This window comes from Empidonax traillii, unplaced genomic scaffold (genome assembly GCF_003031625.1).
Source record: "Empidonax traillii isolate 1590-97213 ecotype Southwest subspecies unplaced genomic scaffold, ASM303162v1 scaffold240:size1935192, whole genome shotgun sequence".
Lineage (NCBI taxonomy): Eukaryota > Metazoa > Chordata > Aves > Passeriformes > Tyrannidae > Empidonax > Empidonax traillii.
The window spans coordinates 1,722,258-1,742,095 of NW_020955433.1; the positions used below are offsets into that span (position 1 = coordinate 1,722,258).

A 19,838-nucleotide genomic window follows, 5' to 3' on the forward strand; every position below is an offset into this window, starting at 1 on the left:
AAAAGGACTGTTTTTACTGCCTAAATTGTACAGTTTATTAATAACAAATGTGAGAGCACTATTATGATTGTTGTTTCTTTCAAAATTGAATTTGTTGGAGTTACCAATTCATGCTTTGAACTCTTATTTAATAAGATTCACCTTTATCAAAATAATAGATTTATCTAAAGCTTATTGGAGAATGCAGTAAACACATGGAATTCATAGTGTTGTACTATTAACAGTAGTTTAAAAATTGAAAGATTAGCATATTTTCATATGAGTAATAAGTTGCTCTCATATAGTAGAGAAGGTGGAAGGACAATGGAGATTTTGTTCAACGTGTATGCACAAAGAGTCAGACTTTAATGGACTTAGACTTCTTGCTCCACTGTCTTTCAGGAAAACAGAAACTTAGCCTTAGGGCTCAGATGATACTTGTGCCAGGTTTTCATATAGTTGATCACTGGCAACCTATGCTCCATTTAGTGGCTTTACAAAGATTAATGCAGATTCTGGATTTGTCAGGACATTTCAAATTGGGCCATAATGAACATATTTCATGGACTTTTATCTCTTCCATCCTCAGTAGTGTTTTTCAGTTCTTTTTACACTATATCACCTATATGAGATAGATTGGAAATAAGTATCCATTTAAACATCCAGTGCTGATATTTTTCCCAATTAAACTTTGTAATTTTTATGCTTATTAGGTTATTATTTTTCAGTATGTCTGTATTAAGTTCTGCCTTCTGATGAGATCAAGGGAGTTGCAGAATATGTGTTTAAAGATGAGTTAGTAAACTGTCTTTTGATTGTTTCTTTAATGGTGATAAATGCTGCTTCAAGTTAAAAAATTGCATGCACCTTATGTTGAGTTTGTTCAGTTGACCGTGTTTTATTCTCTTACCTTTTTCAACAGTAGAAAATGCTATGGATCATCTTCTAGAGCTGTCCACCCACGCCAAAGGAGTAGCATCTTCAAAAACCTTGAGTTTTGATTCGGCAGCAGCATCATTAGCTCTTGTTAATCAGCAAAGATCTGTTGCAAATGAAAGAACGTGGGAAAGTACTGCAGAACAAAGTAAACCTGGAGAAGCCATAGAAAATGTCCTGTCACCTGATGTGCAACTGACTGAAGAACTGGATTCCTTAATAGAAAATGCCTTTCAGACTTACAGCTTGAGTGATGAATTACCTAATTCTGCAAATGACCAAATAGTACATAATCACACTGTGGAACACGATGGCTTAATTGAATTTCCCGAGTGGGAAAAATCTGATTCAGTCCTACATTTTCCACAGCAAGCGGAGACAAATAGTGAGGTTTTAGAAAACTTCTGTTTTCAGCCACCATTTAGTCAACTGAGCATCCAGACAAGCTCACCAGCTGCATCAGGCACTTTTACGCAGATAATGGAAGATCCTGATTTGTTGGAAATACATGATCAACATGAGGTATCTTCGGAAGTATATAAACAATCAAATGGAGGAATATCATATGAAAATTCTGATCAGACACAAGATACTGTTTTGGATCAAAGTGGTGTCACTCCTGTTCCTGATGAGTCCTCCCAAACCCCTCTGGAACTTGGGGTAGCTGTCACTGGCGATCCTCATTCAAGGTGCCAGGAACAGCACAAAGAAGCAGTGACTGCCCTTAACAGCTACCAGAGCCCTTCAGTTTCAGAGGCATGTGTCTCTTTTGAAACATCCAGTTTGAAAACACAAAAACCTGAAGATGTTCAGCAAACCCAGCTGGGTTATAACTTAAATTCTTCTACACCATCAGGTCAATCACAACAACACTGGAATCTCATGGCTCCTGTGTTTTATCCATCCAGTAGAAGTCATAGCTTTGTAGTTCCTGTGGCTGCCAGTCCAGGGCAGTGGAGACCTGGTTCAGACTATAGGGCTTCGGAAAAAGGACTTTTTGTTTCCTCCCCAGTGGTTTCAAATGCCTGGGATAGCAACCCTTCTCTGAAGGTATGGGGAAATCAAGATAGAAACTCAAAATTGAACCTCTCGCAAGTACAGCAACCACGTGTTTGTCACATGATGAGAAAAAAGATGCATCTTATAGGTCAAGTACTTGTTCTTCTCAGAGGTGTTCCAGGATCAGGAAAATCATATTTGGCAAGGTAGAACATTTATATTGTGAGCTTCTAAAAAAAAAAAAACCTGCTTAATCGCGTACAGGATTTAGCACAGGCAGAGACAATTTTCTGACATTTGTAAATAGTTACGCTTATACCCTAATTGCCAGCTACACAATACATGCAGCGTGATGACTGATAATTGCTGAGAGCTGAGTTACTTGCACCTCTAGTGGAAATTGAAATAGTAAGGATGAGCTTTAACTTGTCACTGGATGAAGGAGTTTGTCAGCAGAGTACCATTGCCATAGTGTTGGGTCTGCTGTGTTCTTCCAGTCCCTGTTTATTTCAGGTGTTTCCTTCGAATAACATCTGTGGAAATATGCCAGCTCTTTACAGGCAGAAATTCCCCTTCCACCGTGGGAATTCTTTTGTATAAATAGTATTTGTGGAGCTTCTTGGGGTGAATTTTTGATTTATTTTCTTACCAAAAGCCTCGATTGAGCTTAGACTCTTTTGGCTGGCACTTGAAACATTTGGTGCAATTAAGGCTGTGTATTTGTCAGTGTGAAAGTATGTCATTTCATGTAGATGGAAAAATCTCTCTCTTTTTTTTGAAATGAGACTTGTAGGGAACCTTTGTGAGGTCTCTCCCCTAGATAATCCTCAGCTTTTGGAAAAAGGAGAGAAAGTATTGTAGACCATGTTTGCCTGGAGGGTGATTTTTTTTTTTCTCCTCTTAACCTAATTCCATTCCAAATAATCTTGGATTTGTGCAAGAGACTAAAAAAAATGTACGTACAGTACCAGGTATCAGGACTTGGCAGAAGAAGGGGGAAAAGCTATTTACTTCTTGATCTTTCACAGGAATTTGCTTGAGGATAACCCAGGTGGAATCATTCTTAGTACTGATGATTACTTTAATAAAAATGGACAGTACCATTATGATCCCAATTGCTTAGGGGAAGCACATGACTGGAACAGGAAACGAGGTGAGAAATAAATAAGGGATTAGCTTGCTCATTTACAGTTCAGTGTTTATGTGTTGTTTAAAAAAAACCTGCCTGTCTTGTAATGCCTGCGTCACAGGACAAGCATTTATCCCATCACAGAAGTATTTTTTAATATATGTGGAAAAGTAGTATGAGCACAAACTCAGAAGTCATCCATTCATTGTGTGTTTTGCAACTAAAAATGCCAGTGTTTTTGTCACAAGATTTTTTTATCCTCAGGTTTGGTCATGATATGTATTTTGGGTTGTGTCCCTTAATGAAGTGGTTACCTATACTGTCTTCCAGAAATACTTCTTCTGAGAAGAGACATAGTAGTATGCATGTGCAATAAGTAATGAGGATGTTGATACAAATAACACAGATATTTTCCCGGTATTCATTATGTTTTTTCTCTTGAGCACTAAATTGTTGGGAAATTTAAAACTAAATTACAGGAGCAAGACAGAATATTTTTTTTCCCCTTTCCATAATCAGTTTACTTTTTGACAGTGCCTTAAGCTAAACTCCCCACAGAACAGCTCTTTTAAAGCTTTTATTTGCTAGATTTGAACCACGATCACTTTTCTACTGACAGATTTCTACCAGTGGAGAAATGGATTGATAGAAATATATGATTCAACAAGTAGTGTGATTGTTCAGACTCATAACATAACTACAGAAACATGATGCTGTGTCTCAAAGCTAGTGATTCTAAACATTTCATTACTATGTGTTTAAATTACAATAATTCTTTTGATTTTTCGTATTTTATACAGTTTACAGAGTGGGCTAATCTTAAGACTGTTATAAAGCCAAGAATTTTGTATGCAACAATGAAGTCCACTTTAAGGTGATCATGTAGTTTTTTTAGTTTAATTTATTGATTGATTAGTCATCTTGGTGCATTTTACATCTGCATTTTCATTCCTTGATTATCATACATGCGTTAATTCAAAAGAATAATGCCATATCTCAGTAGCTTTATGTGTGAGGGGGGATTTCTGAAATAGAGGGTCTTGGAATAGACCAAGCTGCGGCAACAGTTTTTCACACAGTGGTTAATCATTATGGATTATCTACGTAAAAATAAAATTTAGAGAATTAGTATAAATGCTATGTGTTCACCCTATTATAATGAAATTAACTGTATCACGCTCTTTTGTACATGTGTGTTTTTCAGCCAAAGAAGCGTTTGAAATGGGAATCTCTCCTATAATAATAGACAACACAAACATACAAGCATGGGAGATGAAGCCTTATGTTATTTTGGTTAGTATTACAGTTTGACCAATGTGAAAAGGGATTGTTGACCAGGATGGCAACAACATTGTTTTAAATGGGGGTTGTCTTTCTCAGTCTAGCTGCTATTCCACAATGAAGTCTGGAGTAAAATAAGTGTTACATGGAATCATATTACCCAGTGTCATATTCTGTGCATATCTGAGTATTGACCTGACCTGGTTTCCAAGAGGCAAAGCCAAGTGCTTTGTACTTGGGACCAAAAATAAATATTTTTGAAGAAACTGAATTTTGTTCCTCTTTCATGTGATCAGTAAAATTAGAATCTACTTAAAAAAATATAATCAACAATAATCAGTAAGAACGATATTTGATGCCATGTGAAACTTGAAAACTCAGTCTCCGTTTCACCCTAAATATGACATACTCCAGTTTTCTGGAACTTCTCAGCTTTTTATTTAATAGTTTTTAAATGGGCATCAGCACTTCCAGACTCTAGCTTCTTATTTTGCTGTTGGGCATTCAGTGTTTTGACTGGTATTTATAGAACTGCATTATTTTATGACATTGGTTATAATTAACAGAAATAATATATTGGAAGAAATATTAGGAAGTAGATCTGAGATTTCTCTTTACATGGCATAGAAAGAGAGGGTAGTACATAGAATTGACAGCTTTTTAGCAGATACTTTACATATGCTGCATGTGGTAATGGATTAGTGAACAGTGGAACTTAACAGTTTTTACTAATAAAATGTTTCCTTGCATTTATTAGCAATTGTCAGATTAGCAGTTCTTTCATAAATTATGTCCTTGATTTTGCTGTATATTGAAATAAAGATGCAACAAAAGTTCTTTGGTAAGATGACAAGAATTTTTTCTGGAAACAGCAATGGAGAGAAACAGCCCAGTACTCCACAGTGTTTCTCCTGATTAGACTTAGACTTCTTGCTGTCCTGGTGAGAACAGACCACGTAGGAATCATTTACTTGCAGCTCACTCGGGTTTCCCATATGGCAGGAAGGTCGTTCACAATAGCTGTGTTAATGTACCTGCATTGCTTGTTTTGGAGCTGGTTTGGATCTGGTAAGCTCTGAGTGTCAGCAGAGAGGTTTTCTCTGTCTTGGAGAGGCTGCATAGACGTGTATGCTGTATTTGGAAGGAGGAGATGTTCTGCAGTCTTGTCTCAGAGGAGGCAATTCATGGCACACATCTAATTGTACAGTAAGAGATGCATATACATGTTTTTAAAAAGCTCGATTGATATAAACAGAAGTGAAACGCTGAATGGAAGTGTTATTCTGAATATTTAACAGATATCAAAAAATGCAAAAAACCAGCTTTGAAAAAGCAATCAATGCATATTGTGTGCTTTGTCATAGAAATAAGAAATGGTTGATGTGGCTTGTTCTGTTCTATACCTGTTTTATTCAGGCTCAGCAGTTCAAATACAAAGTAATGTTCCGAGAACCAGACACTTGGTGGAAGTTTAAACCAAAAGAACTTGAAAGGTAAGACTTCAAAGGAAAATACCATATTAGACAGTATATCTTTCACAGTATAAAAACTATAATTTTTAAAAAGGTATCGCTTAGCACAGTGGCTAGTGAAGTAGCAAGATACCAGTCTAGATTTTTGTGATAATAAGTAGCTTTTTAACATTTTATTTCTAAAATTCTAACTTTTATGGGATTTTGTACGTATTGTAAGATTTTTTTGGTCACCTTAGTTTAATTACATACAAAAGATACTGTTAGCAATACCTATTATGTGATGTTTTCATTATTCCAGGTTCTTTGTGTTTAAAGTACAGTGACTGCCCCTTTGGGTTCCTGGGGGTGGAAAAATTATGTTTGGTTGGGGCTGTTTTTGCATCCAGCTGGTCTGTTGCCTTGATTGAAATGTTTCTGCTGTCACTGAGTGTAGGGCAATCAGCACCTCGTGACCCGAGAGGGACAAACCCCTGTACATCACCATTGTTGCTTACCTCTTCTTTAGCAGGACCTTCTGTTACCTAGAGCTGAAATAAGAAAGACATAATCCCTGTGTAAGTGAATAATAAGTGTAAAATTGGCTGGATGCCAGGTTTAAATGGTATGATCAGTGTCCAAAGTCCAAAGTGAAGGGTGATGTCCCTCTAGGATGAGTACTAGGACCTGCAACTTCTTAATGTCCTTTTAATGACCTGGATTCTGGGACAGAGTGCACTCAGAAAATTTGAAGATGATACTGAACTGAGCAAGGGCAGTTTATTCAGCTTTAAGAAGAGAACATAAAGGAAGGATTACATTGTTTTCAGCTACTTTTTGCGAGGTTGTAGAGAAGACGAAAACTCTGCAGGGATAGGGCAAAATAAACATCAGCAAGTTGAAGCTTCAGAAATTTTGATTACTTGAAAGAAAAATAACCCAAAACTTGCTTTGAAGTTGGTTATGTACTGAAAGAGTTTGCCCAGAGTGTTTGTGAACTTTGTCATTTGGGATATCAAAATTTGACATTACAAAGCTCTGGGCCAGCTGATCTACCTGTACCTCTTCTGAGTAGGAGACTGAAGTGTGTGACCTCCAGAGGTCCCTTTCAACATAAGTTATTTTGTGATTTCATAACATCTGTTGTCATCTGAATTTGCATACTTAGCTCAAGATTGGTTGCTTTTTAAGTGAGGTAAGGAAGATTAGTTTCTTTCTTAAAATAGATCGTAAACCTGTTCTCCTGTCTCTTCAGTTTCTGTTTGGCCATTCTTGGCAGGATTCACTTGTTTTAGGTGGAAATGCTGCAGAACACAGTGCTGGTTGGTGCTTAACAGAGTTAGTAAAAATTTCAAGCCAACTGGTGTCCAAAATAATAGGTGAATAGGCTCAAGGAGTTTTTGGTTTAGCAAAACCAGAGAAAGAAGACTGAAATCAGAAATCTTCCATATCTAGTTCAGTATCCTGCATCACTGTCAGAATCTCATATGATGTTTTTCTGAAACTTACTTGAAGATGCATTATTGACAAAGTTCTAGATTTTAGTTATATGCAACATATCCCTTTGCAGTACAGGGGACACCAAGTGGGCTGGAGAAGTCAAGCAGAGCAGCAGTTTGCCCTGTTTGAAATGTTTGAATGCACTGATACAGAAGGAATTGCTGTTTCACAGCTTTTCCTCTGGCCCCATGAATTCTTTGATTAGTCTTGCTGTAAATTTATGAAATTGATATTTACTTTTTCTCTTTGGTTATTGTAATACACAAACCTGAAATGTTTCTTTTTTTTTTTTTTTTCATTCATAGGCGAAACATTCATGGTGTATCTAAAGAAAAGATCAAAAGAATGTTGGAACGATACGAACGCTGCCTTACTGTTAGATCAGTACTGGATTCTTCAGTTCCAGAGAAATCAGAAGCTGCTGGTTGGAGTGAAGATCCTTTTCAGGAGGAAAGCGATAGGTTAGATTCTTTCATTAGCTTTGTAGCCTCAAATAAAAGGCTAAAAATTCAGATTCCATAGCAACAGAACCTGAATAATACTGTTGAATGGTAAATGCATTAAAAAAGGGAGTTCAATAATTAAAAAAACCCCACTACATAGTTTTTCTAATTTTTAAGAATTTCAGGATTTCTACAAATGAGCAGTCAAGGGATATAGTCACTTTCCAATGCTTTTTGAAAACTTCCCATTATGGCTGTGTGTTACTTTTCAAGAAGCCAATCTTGACTGACTTTCTGTTATCATAGAAATATGCATGTATGTATGTATGTATGTATGTATGTATGTATAGTATGTATGTTGTAGATATGAAGCACTTAAAATCTATAAAATGCTTTTTAGAAAAGTGTAGTCCCAAATAGGAGCAAATTACTTTTTCTGAATCTGTATGTTGGTATTAGTTGTTGTCTTTGTGGTAGAAGGTGGATTCTTTGTGCAGAGTTACCTATTTGCTCTTCAATATGCTTAATTTAAACTTGTCTGGACTTATGTTGGTTGTTTGCATGACTGTTTTGTAGTGGCTAATCTGAATGATGCTGCGTATCATACTGCAGAGGAACCCAGATTTTATTGTAGTTATTATTTTATTTGGGTTTTGCATGCTTAATGTATTTGAAATGACATTGGCACTGATAATTAATGGAATGTAATTGATTGTGAAGAATGGTTTGACAAGAAATGGCACATCCTCTCCTAGTTCTAGACTTTATTTAGCATTAACCTATCAGGAGAGAACAACAATCATTATATAAAAGTATGTTTACCAGATTTGCTATCTGAATGAGGAAATGTCTGGCAGCAGAGTGCTTCAGTACGTGACTGAATGCTGGGAATGGGGGGCATTGACTCCTGAGAATTGCAAGTGTTCTTAGTCTTTTGCTGTAGTAAGAAGGGGATACTTACCAAGGAAAGTTAATCTTTTCTTGGCTCCTTCTTTTTTGTAGAGGAGTGTTGAAGTTAGGGATAAGTTGTTGTAAATTTATTTTCCTCTCACTAGAGTTCCAACTAGAGTTAAACTCTTACTCTAGTTCTAACTGGAGTTAAAGTAGACAAATGCTTTAAGAAGGTTTGAAATGAGTTTATCTTTTATTCCACTTTGTGTTTCAGAAAGAGAGAGGTGCATTCTGATGCAAAAGAAGAACCACCTTTTGCTTCTGATGTGGAGCCTCTTGAATTAGCTGAAGTTGATAAAACTTCTCCCAGTACTTCTCTAACATTAGAAAGTAGCTGTGATCCTGAACATTTTCAGCAAGAGGAAAAAGAAATGGAAAATAACTCAGTGGGACATAATCCTGAGAACAGCGCTGTTCAAGATGAATTGGAAGTCTGTTTATCAGAGTGCATTGAAAAAGAACTGCCCTTGGAGAAGAAAGAAGAAAAGGGAGAAAAAGTATTAAAAAATACTGAAACAGAAATAGATGAGGTTGATGTGATCACAGCTGAAGAGACTGTGCAGTTGCATACAGGAGGAGCTGAGGAACACAGTGATAACAACACTGTCAGCATGCAAACTGCAGTTGAACAATCGGGTTCCGTATGTATGGAACCAAAATCAACACAAACTAGTAACACAGTGGAACCAAGCAGTTCAGCTGCTGACACGTCAGGAAAACCCGAACTACTGAATTTCCTGGGTGACTGGCCTGTAGAACAAACAATGGGACAGAGAGTCAAAAGATCTAGAAGACTAGAAAAATCTTCTCTGAAGAGTGATAAGGAAGGTGAAACTCCAAGTCAGCAGCATCCTAAGATAGGTAAAGAGCAAGTGGGCCTGCCTGAGACATGTACTGTTGAGAAAGGACATGAAGAAGAAAATCTAGCCTCTAGCTGCTCCTCTGTTAGTTCAGATAAAGTTACACTGGAATTGGAAATGGGAGGACATTGGCCTATCTCAGCCTCATTAGAACAGAGACAACAAAGGTCAAGGAGAACGAGAACGACAAATCAGTCTGATGAAGGTAGAAATACTGAACGTGACATTGACATAAATGCTCTTGAGACTGTAGATGTGCTTTGTGGGACACCTGTGAACACTGCAGAGCAACCAGATATAAAGAGTTTTCCTCTGCACCAAGATGAAATAGTAGCCAGTGAAACAGCAGGTGAGGAAAAAAGCCAGCAAAATAAGAGAACAAAGAAACATCACAGGTTAGCCCTCACTTTTACAAACAACATTTTGCCCCATCCCAAAGAAGAAGACCTCTTGTCTAACCTTAACGCAACAGAAGAGACACAGGACACGTGCTTATGTAGACAAAAAAGCAGCTATTCCCAGACTGAATCACAGGACTTTGCTCTTCTGTGGAGATTAGAAAAGAAAATGCTTTTTCCTGAGACTACCAAAGTATTGCATGGCAGACTAGATGGCTTCAAACCCAAACACATAGATAATGCCTCAGATTCTCAGGAAAAAATACCATATCGAGTTACATATGATAAAAGTACATTTGTAGAAGAAAGTGAACTTACCAATATTGATGACTCTGAAAAGCTGGATACGCTGTGTAAGCTCTTTGAGTCTGTTTCCTTTGAAGCTCTGAAAGATCTCTATGAAAGATGTAACAAAGACATAGACTGGGCCACAGGTTTGCTGTTAGACTCTGAAGAAAAGCTGTGCAAAGCTGTTGATAGCGAATGCTTTCAGGTGAGAGAAGTTGAGCCAGTTGTCGCAGACCTTGATTTCAAGGCAAGTACAAACTACGATGAGAATCTCAAAGACGGCGAACAAACGACACAAGTAATTGGGTCTAGTGGTATCTCTGAGGCCTCAGAAGATAAGAACTCATCTCTCAGCATTGCAGAAAGGAGGGCTGACAAGGCAGCTGTGACAGATGGTGATGTGTCTGATTCATTCACTGCTACCTCACTGAATGATTCAGAGGAACTGAAAAATTCCGCGGATGCAGCCCCTAGAACTGAGACAAGCAACTCAGCAGCTGGTGTCCCTGAACTGTCCGTTTCAGGAAAGCAAACTGTAGAGTCCGAGAGGCTTGTTGAAGAAACTGTAAATAAGCCATCACTTTTACAACTTGATGCAGGCTTCTGTACACCCATGACTTTGCCTCATGGTCCTAACACAAGTTCTACCGATTTGAAATTTGAATTAAATAACGAAAGTGACATTACTCCTTCAGAAAGCAATGCAGAGAATTCCAAAGCGACTGCTTCGTTACTGGGAATGGATCATGCACTTCTGGTCTGTCCTAAAAGCGATAAAGAAATGGAGGTAGATAAAGAAACCCAGGAAAGTACTGAGGAGATATGTGGTAAAGAAGAAATAGAAAGTCCAAGCTGGTCTGCAGCTAAAGCCAAGAGACAAAGCCCTGTACCAGGATCACATGCAGCTTTCAATATAGATTGCCTAGAACTAACATTACCTCCTGAACTGGCACTCCAGCTGAAAGAGATATTTGGGCCTGTTGGCATTGATGCAGGTATGGGCATAATTATATCCATGTTTTTATGAGAAAACCTTTCTTTATTTTCATGTGCTTTTTTTCCTTCATGCTTCAGTTTTAGGGAATAGATTTGTGTAATTCTTCAAGATACTGTTTGCTATTGTTAAGCCAAAAGTGGAACTGAATTAATCGTGGCATAAAATATAAATGCAGGTAGCACTAATGCTACCTTTTGCCTTTGTCTTTTTGTACATATACATACTTTAAAATAATAAGAAAATATATGGACTTATTTGCATTTTGAGCCTATATTCAAGCTGAAGAGATACTAAGATGATGAGGAATACGCGAATTGTGGCTGATTAGGGAAAAAAAGAAAGCTTTAGGCATCAGTAAAGTTGGGGAAGGAGAAGATAAATGGTTTAGAGAGAAGATGAAGTGTGGCTGTACTTAAAAGACGAAAACAGACTATGCTGCTGGGAGATTACGATTAAGGAAGCCACAAGCAGCTTGAACAAGCATTTCAAAAGTTACAGACTGATTTGACTGCTAGCCTCTTTACCTTCCATGCCTACCTCATCAAAAGAAACAGTTTGTTTTCTATAGCAGAATAGTGTTCTATTGTGTCTGAAATATGCCCTGCATTTTTATTTGACACATACGTACTTTTTGCTTTTTTATTTTTTAAAGGATGAGCAACAGTATCAGAAAGATCTTTTAGGGAAAAGATGTATCATTATGATACCATGATGATTCCTGCCATTTCCTTTAGAGTTAGAGGTGGTATTTGGAATTTGCCTCTCTGGGTTTGTGTGTTTGAAAGAAGGGATGTGACTGATGTTGGGCTGTGGTGGGTATGTTGAGGTACAGAAAAGCAGTTGCCATGTGGATTGCAGTGGAATAGGGGGAGTCACAGTTTCACGAATGAAACTGTTGTTGTAAATTAACAATGGCTTTGTAAAAGAAGGTTTTGCTAGAAAAATAGAAAAAAGGAAAAAATGTCATTGTTCAGGTAGTCACATTTTGACAATATAAAATTAAAGTTAATCTGCTTTTTTCCTACCTTTTTTGAGTTTTGGAATACCAGATAACAATTTCTGTGGAATGCTTTTTTTTGTTGTTGTTGAACTTGGCAGTTTCTGGTTTTATTCAAGCATGACAGTTTGTGCAGGATCTCCAGAACTAGAATGTATAAGTCCTGGCTATTGTACTTTAATTGCTTAGATAAGTCTTTATAGAATGCTTTAATGAATATATTTTCTTTGTTCCACAAGGATCGCTGACTGTTGAGGATTGTGTGGTTCACATTGATCTAAATTTGGCAAAAGTGATTCATGAAAAATGGAAAGAATCTATTCTGGTTAGTAGATTTCTTGCTTGTGATGTGATATGGCACACTTGTGCTTTGTCGGACCATTCATCTCCATATTTCTTGGTCTAAATGTGTAAGATCTCTGCGAGAACAGTGATAAAATATAATAGTAATTTAAAATATATGGAGTATATCATTGTATCATAACCATCAGAGCTGTTGAAAGTTTAAGGTATGTCACAGGTGCCTCATCTTGAAACCAAGATTCTTAAAAAAGAAGGATGATAGTGCACAATTTCATTCCAAATCGATCAAAAATTGAACCAAAATAGCTCAGTGGGGTTTTTTACATGTAAAAGGAATCCTTTTATAAATTATTCTGTATACAGAACATTTCCATGTGCATTAATTGAGATGAGTTCTCAGTTAATGAGTTCTCAAAACCTGTGTTCCTTCATAGCTATATGAAACTTGGAGTATTTTGGGCCAAAGTTTTTGTTTGGTTTATTTAATTAAGGTTATGAAGTCTTAGCAGTGGGGCATATTCCTCTAGTCTGTGTTTTCAGAAAAATAGTTCTAGCTTATAAATTCCACTTCATAATTACTTTTCTTAAATGTACTTCTTTTAAAATACTGGATCTTTGAGAAATACTGTGGGATCTTATTTTGTAGCTGGCTTACTTAGAAACTTAAAAGTTTACTTGAAGTTTTGCTGTGAAATGTATAACTTATAACTCTAATGATTTTACTATTTTTATTTAGAAGCGTCAGAGGAGAGATGAATCATGTAAGTTGTCTGCAGAAGGTACGTTGTGTATTGTCTCTTAATTGTAAAAATACTTAAGTCTCCTTATAAAAATATTTAATTCTTTGAATCTTAAGTAAGGTTGCAAATATTCTGTCTGAAAAGTGATGGATTCATTTATTAAGCTAAACTTTACTGTCCTTGGATCCATTTACCTTTCTCTTATGGAGGTGTGGGGGAGAGGAGAGAGGTTAATTATAAGCAGAATCACTATTGCTAGGTAGATGCAAGCAAAAAGCCTATAATTTTGTGTAGTTCAGACAGCTTAAAAAGGATCTCTGGCTGAACCAGACAGCTCTTTGGTGACTTCTGTAATATCTGTGATAAGAAAAGATGTGGTCAGAGAATTACTAGCAGAGTAAGATTTCTGCAGATGAGGGAGGGAGGTCAGAAATGCATCATTCTCATGTTTTTGTCAAAGATGATTGTAGCAGGAAGGTGGATGCCTTGTTCAAAAACTGTGAACATCTCTGGCAACCCAGTTTTCATTCAGCTGTTGCCATTATCTCGTAGAAGTGTAAAACCAGATTCTCTTACAAAAGCAGGCAACTCCACACACACACAGAGTAGTTTACAGCTGTAAGATACATCTTATCACTTGAAAATTTGGTGAGGAAGTATGATGATTTTGCTTTTGTTTCACAAAGTAGATAAAGGTGATCAGATAGTCTTTGTAAAATGGAAGTGAGGAAGGTGAAAACAATGTGTTGGATTGTGGTTTAGCATTAATAATCTTCTTCTAACAAAACTCAAACTGTTTAGGTTAAAAAAACTTGTCTTAATTATTTTGGCATTGGTTATTTAAAAAAGCTAATAAGTATTTTATTTGTCACCTCATTTTTATTGCTTTTGAAGGTCCTACTGTGATTCAGCAAATAGATACAGATGACTCAGAAATGCTGCTATCTCAAAATGCAGACAGTAAAATACAGAAGAAAAAAATGAGCTGGGCTTCAGGCACATCTAATGACATACAGATGAAAAAACCAGCAACATCAGATGTTTTCCCTTTTATGGATCACTGGAATGCTCAGATTCAGAAAGTTTCTCTCAGGCAGATAATTTCTGAAGAACTAGCTATGCAGGAGAGACAGGACATGGTATGGATAGTGCCTGTTTTTTATGCAGTTTAGATTTATTACTAGTAATAAAACAGAATATGACTTTTTGGTGACTCATGTTTGTGCTGCTGATTACAGCCTGAATTTGTGAGACAAATGCATGCCAATTAGTATTGTTGATTACTGTAATACAAGAGTTTGCTCTGTTTGTAGATGGTTCTGTTTGAAAAATACAGTCTCATTTAGAATGTAATATTTTGATTGTTTCACGAACAGATCATGGTGCGTTTCACTGTACAGGTTAGCATTTGTGTTTGGTTGAATTTTTTTTGATTGCTCACCCAAAAAAGATCAGTGTGATTTGCCATGCTTTTTACTGTGACAGCAATATCAAAAGAAGTTCTTAATTGGCTCCATACCTTGTTTGTTTAAAAGTGTGTTGAATTGATTGTAATGTTTTGTAAGGAGAACCCACAACATTTCTAGCAGATGAAACACTAAAATAAGTACTTGAAGTTAATCTCAAACAAGTTTCTGTACCCCCTTGTCAGAAAATAGTAAATTTTTAATATGCTTTTACTGGATCTTCATTTTCTATATGGTTCCTATACCCTGGCTGTTGGTCTGTGCCTAATACTGCCCTCTACTGCCCTGCTGGTGTTCAGAACAGGCATTTTAATTTGCAATTGTCTCTGATAAGCAGCTGTCCTAAAAAAGAGGAGCTTTGAACTGGTATAGAAAGTTGGATGGATTAGCCTATACTTTGAAAAATGGCTTGTGGATTCTTTCTTTGAACTGCATGTATGTGGCCTACTGATAAAAACAAGTGTCATGTCCGCAGCTTTATTTTCAGTTTGAATTCATGGAGCTTGGCTTTATTTTGACCACTTTTTTTTTTTTTTTTTAATCAATATCAGAATGATGAGTCCGATTTATTTTGGGTTATAACTATGTCATCTTCTCAAGATGAATTCACAAGTAATATTTATTACAGTATAGCTTCAGATGCAGCAAACCAAAATTTTTTAAGCTGCTTAATAATAAAATGTTGTTTCAAACCCAGGCCCTCAGTATAGTGAAGAGACGTGGACTTTGCACAAGCTTAGCAGTGGACTAGATAGACTAGCAGGGAATAAATTCTAAAACTTAAATTCCCCCTAAAAAATCCTGCTTTTACTTTGTCCAAGTTATGAGGGAGGTCCAGCTGCATAACTTCAAACGACTGCAGAGTACTGTAGTGGTGTATAATAGAACTCAGCTGTCCTTACTTATGCTGATCAGTGTGGCAGGCTGATACTGGCATGTTGTCATTGCTGTGGGTGCATACCAGCTGAGTAGATATTTTTTTAAATCTTAACAAATAACAGTAAAGTTGATTGGCTCCCTGTTACAATATTTTGTTCTAATCAAGAGCTTGCAATATTTTTCTCTTGTCTTCTGGGTAGAATCGTGTTCCTTCTATGGCTAGAAAAGACTGTGCTGCTAAACTAAAGGAGAAGCAACTTTTTGAGATGTTTCCAACTATTAATCAGAGTTTCTTAATGGATATCTTCAGGGACAACAAGTAAGAAATCTTTACAGGTTTTTGTAAAAATGGTACTCAGTAACATTCTATAGTGCACAGTTACTGTCTTAAATATTAAGAGTTAAGATACTGCCAAAAAATGCATTTTTCCAAACTAGCACACCTTTTGGTAATTTAAATAAAGGCAAAATTAGGTGGTCTTAAAGGCAAAAAGGGCATAAAAACTCTCTATATAGACTTGTTCCTTTTGTGTGTGTGTGTGTGGGAGAATAGACAGTTTCTTTCATTGGGAGAAGAATGTCTCTGGTGATTGACCATGGGCTGACTGTCAGTGTAACTGCATATTTGCTCAAGCTGAGATTTAAATCAAGTGGGATAAATTAGTGGGTGTGGTAATAATAAGTTCACAGAAAATGGCATCTGATGAAGAGGAAAAGTACCATCACCTGATGTTAGCTGTGAGTACTTTCCTGGCTACTACAGGAGCTCTGAAGGAATGAGCCCTCTCTCCATCTCTTCCTGCTGATGTTCTCTTTCTCTCTTTTGCAATATATTTCTGGGGTACATGTCTACCTTCTTAAATCCAAGTTTCTGAGAACTGAACTTTTTTTGGAGAAAAACTTCTTTTTTTTATCCTCAGCTGTTTGAATGTCTGTCTCTACACATAGGTTTGCATACCTACCTCTCAGTCATTCCGCTTGTCCAGATTGTTATAGAAATCTTTCCGTTTAAAATACATCCTTCATCCATCTCTGTAGCTCACACATTTCACCATCCCTTGTTTTTCACATTCTAAATTCCCTTTATAGTGTTGCATTTTGCAAGATCTATCTTTACTCTTGATCAGTCTTTTTCTTGTTAGCTTACTGAACAGCAAGAAGAATAAAGAAGGAAGAGGGCTTATTAGAAAGCTAATGGCAACTGATGTAGAATTTAATTAAATTTAATAACAAAGCTTGACTAGAAATACAAGGATTTTCCTTCATAAAGGTTTCAGAAAACTTGAGCTAGTTTTAAATTAGTATGTATTATCTAACCCTGACCAGAGAAGGCTTAAGATAAAGTATCATATCCAACCCAAAAAGCAGCATTTACTTACATCTCTTTGATCAAGGTAGGATGCAATTTACTTTAGTGTGTGTCATTTTCCTTTTAATATTCAAGTGCCCCTCAATTATGAATCAGCCAACCAAGATTGCATGTGTGCAATGTAATGACGCCAGTAATTCCAGGAAGTCTGCAAGCCTTTTTGCAATAGGGTGGAATATTCTGTTCCAGTGGAATACTCCATTCCAGGGCTTCATTTCCATGTAATCTATTTCTGTAACAATATCAAGGTTTGTAATATACATTTTGTTAAATGTAGCACCTGTTATATATTTGTGTTGTGACCCGCCCCAGAAAGGGGAGGGTAACCCAGGTTCCTATTAATGAATTCCTTGAGATGGATTAGAGTGAAGTGACACTGAAGAATCGGATAGATGAGGACATCGGCATGAGAAAAGGGTTCTTCCTGCCTTGTAGGACTTGCCTCTTCCCTTCTCAGCCAGCCATCTGCACCCAGGATAGCAGACACTGGCACCCACTTATCTGATCTGAAGGTCCTTTGGCAGTATTCAGAGAGGGGTGGGCTTTGGTGTGTGAGCAGCTGCTTCTTTTCAGTTTGCAAAAGTCTTTTGGTGATCTTAGAATGTGTAAATCATTAACTGTTTCAGTCTCTGACAGTGAGATCACAGATTTTACTTATCCTTTACAGCTACTCTTTAGAACAAACTGAACAGTTTCTGAACTGTGTCCTGGAGGCAGATCCTGTAAAAACAGTTATAGCTCAAGAAAGTGTTCAGCAAAATGAAGTTGTTACTTCCTACAGTGCAAAGAACCGGGAGAAGAAGGTATTTTTATCTTTTTTTTAAATAGTACTTAAAAGGATATCCAAACTATTGTTAATGAAAACATCCTGCAATGCATACTTACCTTCAACACTGCAAATTCCTACAGGCAAAAAAAAGTAAGGAAGAGGATGATCCTTTGAGTGAAATATTTCAAGACTTTGAGTACCCACAATATGATGATTTAAGAGCAGAAGCTTTTTGTCACCAGCAAAAGAGAAAAGAATGTTTGAAAAAGGCTGGGGAGGCCTATCGGATGGGTATGAAGCCCGTGGCAGCGTTTTATGCACATCAGGTAAACTTCAGTATTGTGCTTTTTGTCTGAATTTAGGGAGGTACTTAAATACTGAATTGGCGGTGATGAGGAAAACATTGTGCCTACTAGAGTTGATATATTTGCTCAATTACTGTTCCCTATGTAACTGTTACAGTGACAATCATAAGTAAACTCCTTTTCATAGAATTGATACTGGCACAGGAAGCTACGTAACCAGTTTCAGTGTGAGACCTCACAAAAGGTGATGCTTAGTGCTTAGTCACACATATTCTGTTGTCCTAGATCTCTCTCATCCACAAACTTGTAAGCGCCAAAATTTGTGTCCATGTGGTCTGGCCAGGTTCACTGGGGTGTGACATGTACTGCAACAAACACCAGTTTTTGAATCCTCTGTATGTCCCTTGGGTTCCTCTTAATTGGTGCTGAACTGGTTTTAGTCTTTTGTACTGTTTAGGAGTCAGAGAGGTAGTAAGATGTGATCTTTTGGCACAGAATCTTGCTTTATCCTCCATAAATCTTGGGCAAGGTTGCTGCCTGCTGTCTTTGCTTCTTCTTTTTGTCTATCTTTATGGCTACAGTCTGTCTTGGGTTGGGATAAAGGTGGTGTGGTATGTCAGGCTTTCCACGATCCATCTGGTTTTGGCGTGTAGATCTGCTGCTGATCTGTCTTGTGTGCTCTGGCCTTGGAGCACAGGCTCTCTGGTCTTGTTCAGCCCCGTTTCTCTATATGTACCAGTCTGATTACTGCTGATCATTGTGATTGATCATATTCTTGATTTTAAGTATCAACTGTTCTTGTAACCAACATTCCTGTAACTGGTTTCTTAGTGCCTTCACAGGACACCCTTCCATTCACACCACTCTTAAAAATTCTGTTACAAATGTATTCAAAGGCAACAGTTTTCCCCTGATCTAATATCATATAAAAATTTGGTAAGAATTCACCTTATAGAGTCATTTAATTCTAACCTATGAATTGCATTATAACAGAACAAAGATGTAGTAACGAATCACTTGAATTTGCTTATTAAGAAAGCTCTCACATAAGTGGTATAACTCTAAATGTTTAGATTGTTACTGTGCATGCAGAAAATACTGATTATCAGTCTTTATAATGAACTTTTTATGTTCTTAATTCATGCATTCTTGAAGCTTTGAGAGGTTCTAAACAAAGGTCTGCATGATTTTAAATTGAAATCTAATTTCAGGTCCTCTCTTTTGTTCTGTTCTCAGCCATCTGAACAAATACAATCTGGAAATGTATTTATTATATACTTTCATCTAGGTAACAAAAAGGCAAACTAAGCTACCATTATTCATGAAAAATATTTTATGCTTGGTGGCCTTTGCCTTGGAAATCCTCTGCAAGTGAGAGTTACAGAGCTGCTGTCTTGGTTCTGACACCAATACACTTCAGATGATCCATTTTAATAAAGTGTAAGACAGACTGTCACTTTTGTTCTCTTGAGCCTGTGTCAGTCTAATACCTGGAGTTAAGTCTTCCATTCCATTTCACACTGTGCCTACAGATCTTCAAGGACATACTTTGTAGCTTTGATCTCTCAGACTTCATCACTGCAAGGTTCATGGGAAGTAGTTGATAGTTGTTCACTCTGTAAGATGACTAACTTTGTACTGCTTCTTGCCCCTCGTTCCAGAAGGGGCTATATTGACCTTGTCGGTCATAGAAGATCTGTGAAAAGTATTAGGAGAGATAGTGGGCAACTATTTAAAAAAAAAAAAAAAGTGTTTACCCTTGACTTGTCTGAAATTCAGGGAATGCGTTCAAAAGACT

The 19,838-nt window shown here is 37.0% G+C and overlaps 1 protein-coding gene across 13 annotated transcripts in view; it reads left to right on the plus strand.

The window, feature by feature from the left end:
• N4BP2 (NEDD4 binding protein 2) overlaps nt 1-19,838 on the plus strand; it is a 40,997-nt gene that overhangs the window by 13,570 nt on the left and 7,589 nt on the right. For 10 of the 13 annotated variants that reach the window (XM_027888582.1, XM_027888589.1, XM_027888591.1 and 7 more), the window contains 12 exons: nt 902-2,120; nt 2,943-3,067; nt 4,248-4,336; nt 5,741-5,817; nt 7,581-7,736; nt 8,872-11,210; nt 12,449-12,534; nt 13,249-13,291; nt 14,147-14,391; nt 15,798-15,916; nt 17,634-17,769; nt 17,876-18,061. In XM_027888582.1, coding sequence (XP_027744383.1) covers nt 902-2,120; nt 2,943-3,067; nt 4,248-4,336; nt 5,741-5,817; nt 7,581-7,736; nt 8,872-11,210; nt 12,449-12,534; nt 13,249-13,291; nt 14,147-14,391; nt 15,798-15,916; nt 17,634-17,769; nt 17,876-18,061 — 4,820 coding nt within the window. Of the gene's footprint in view, nt 1-901; nt 2,121-2,942; nt 3,068-4,247; nt 4,337-5,740; nt 5,818-7,580; nt 7,737-8,871; nt 11,211-12,448; nt 12,535-13,248; nt 13,292-14,146; nt 14,392-15,797; nt 15,917-17,633; nt 17,770-17,875; nt 18,062-19,838 lie in introns of those variants that run through there. The other 3 variants (XM_027888592.1, XM_027888590.1, XR_003571730.1) reach the window with 3 other exon arrangements.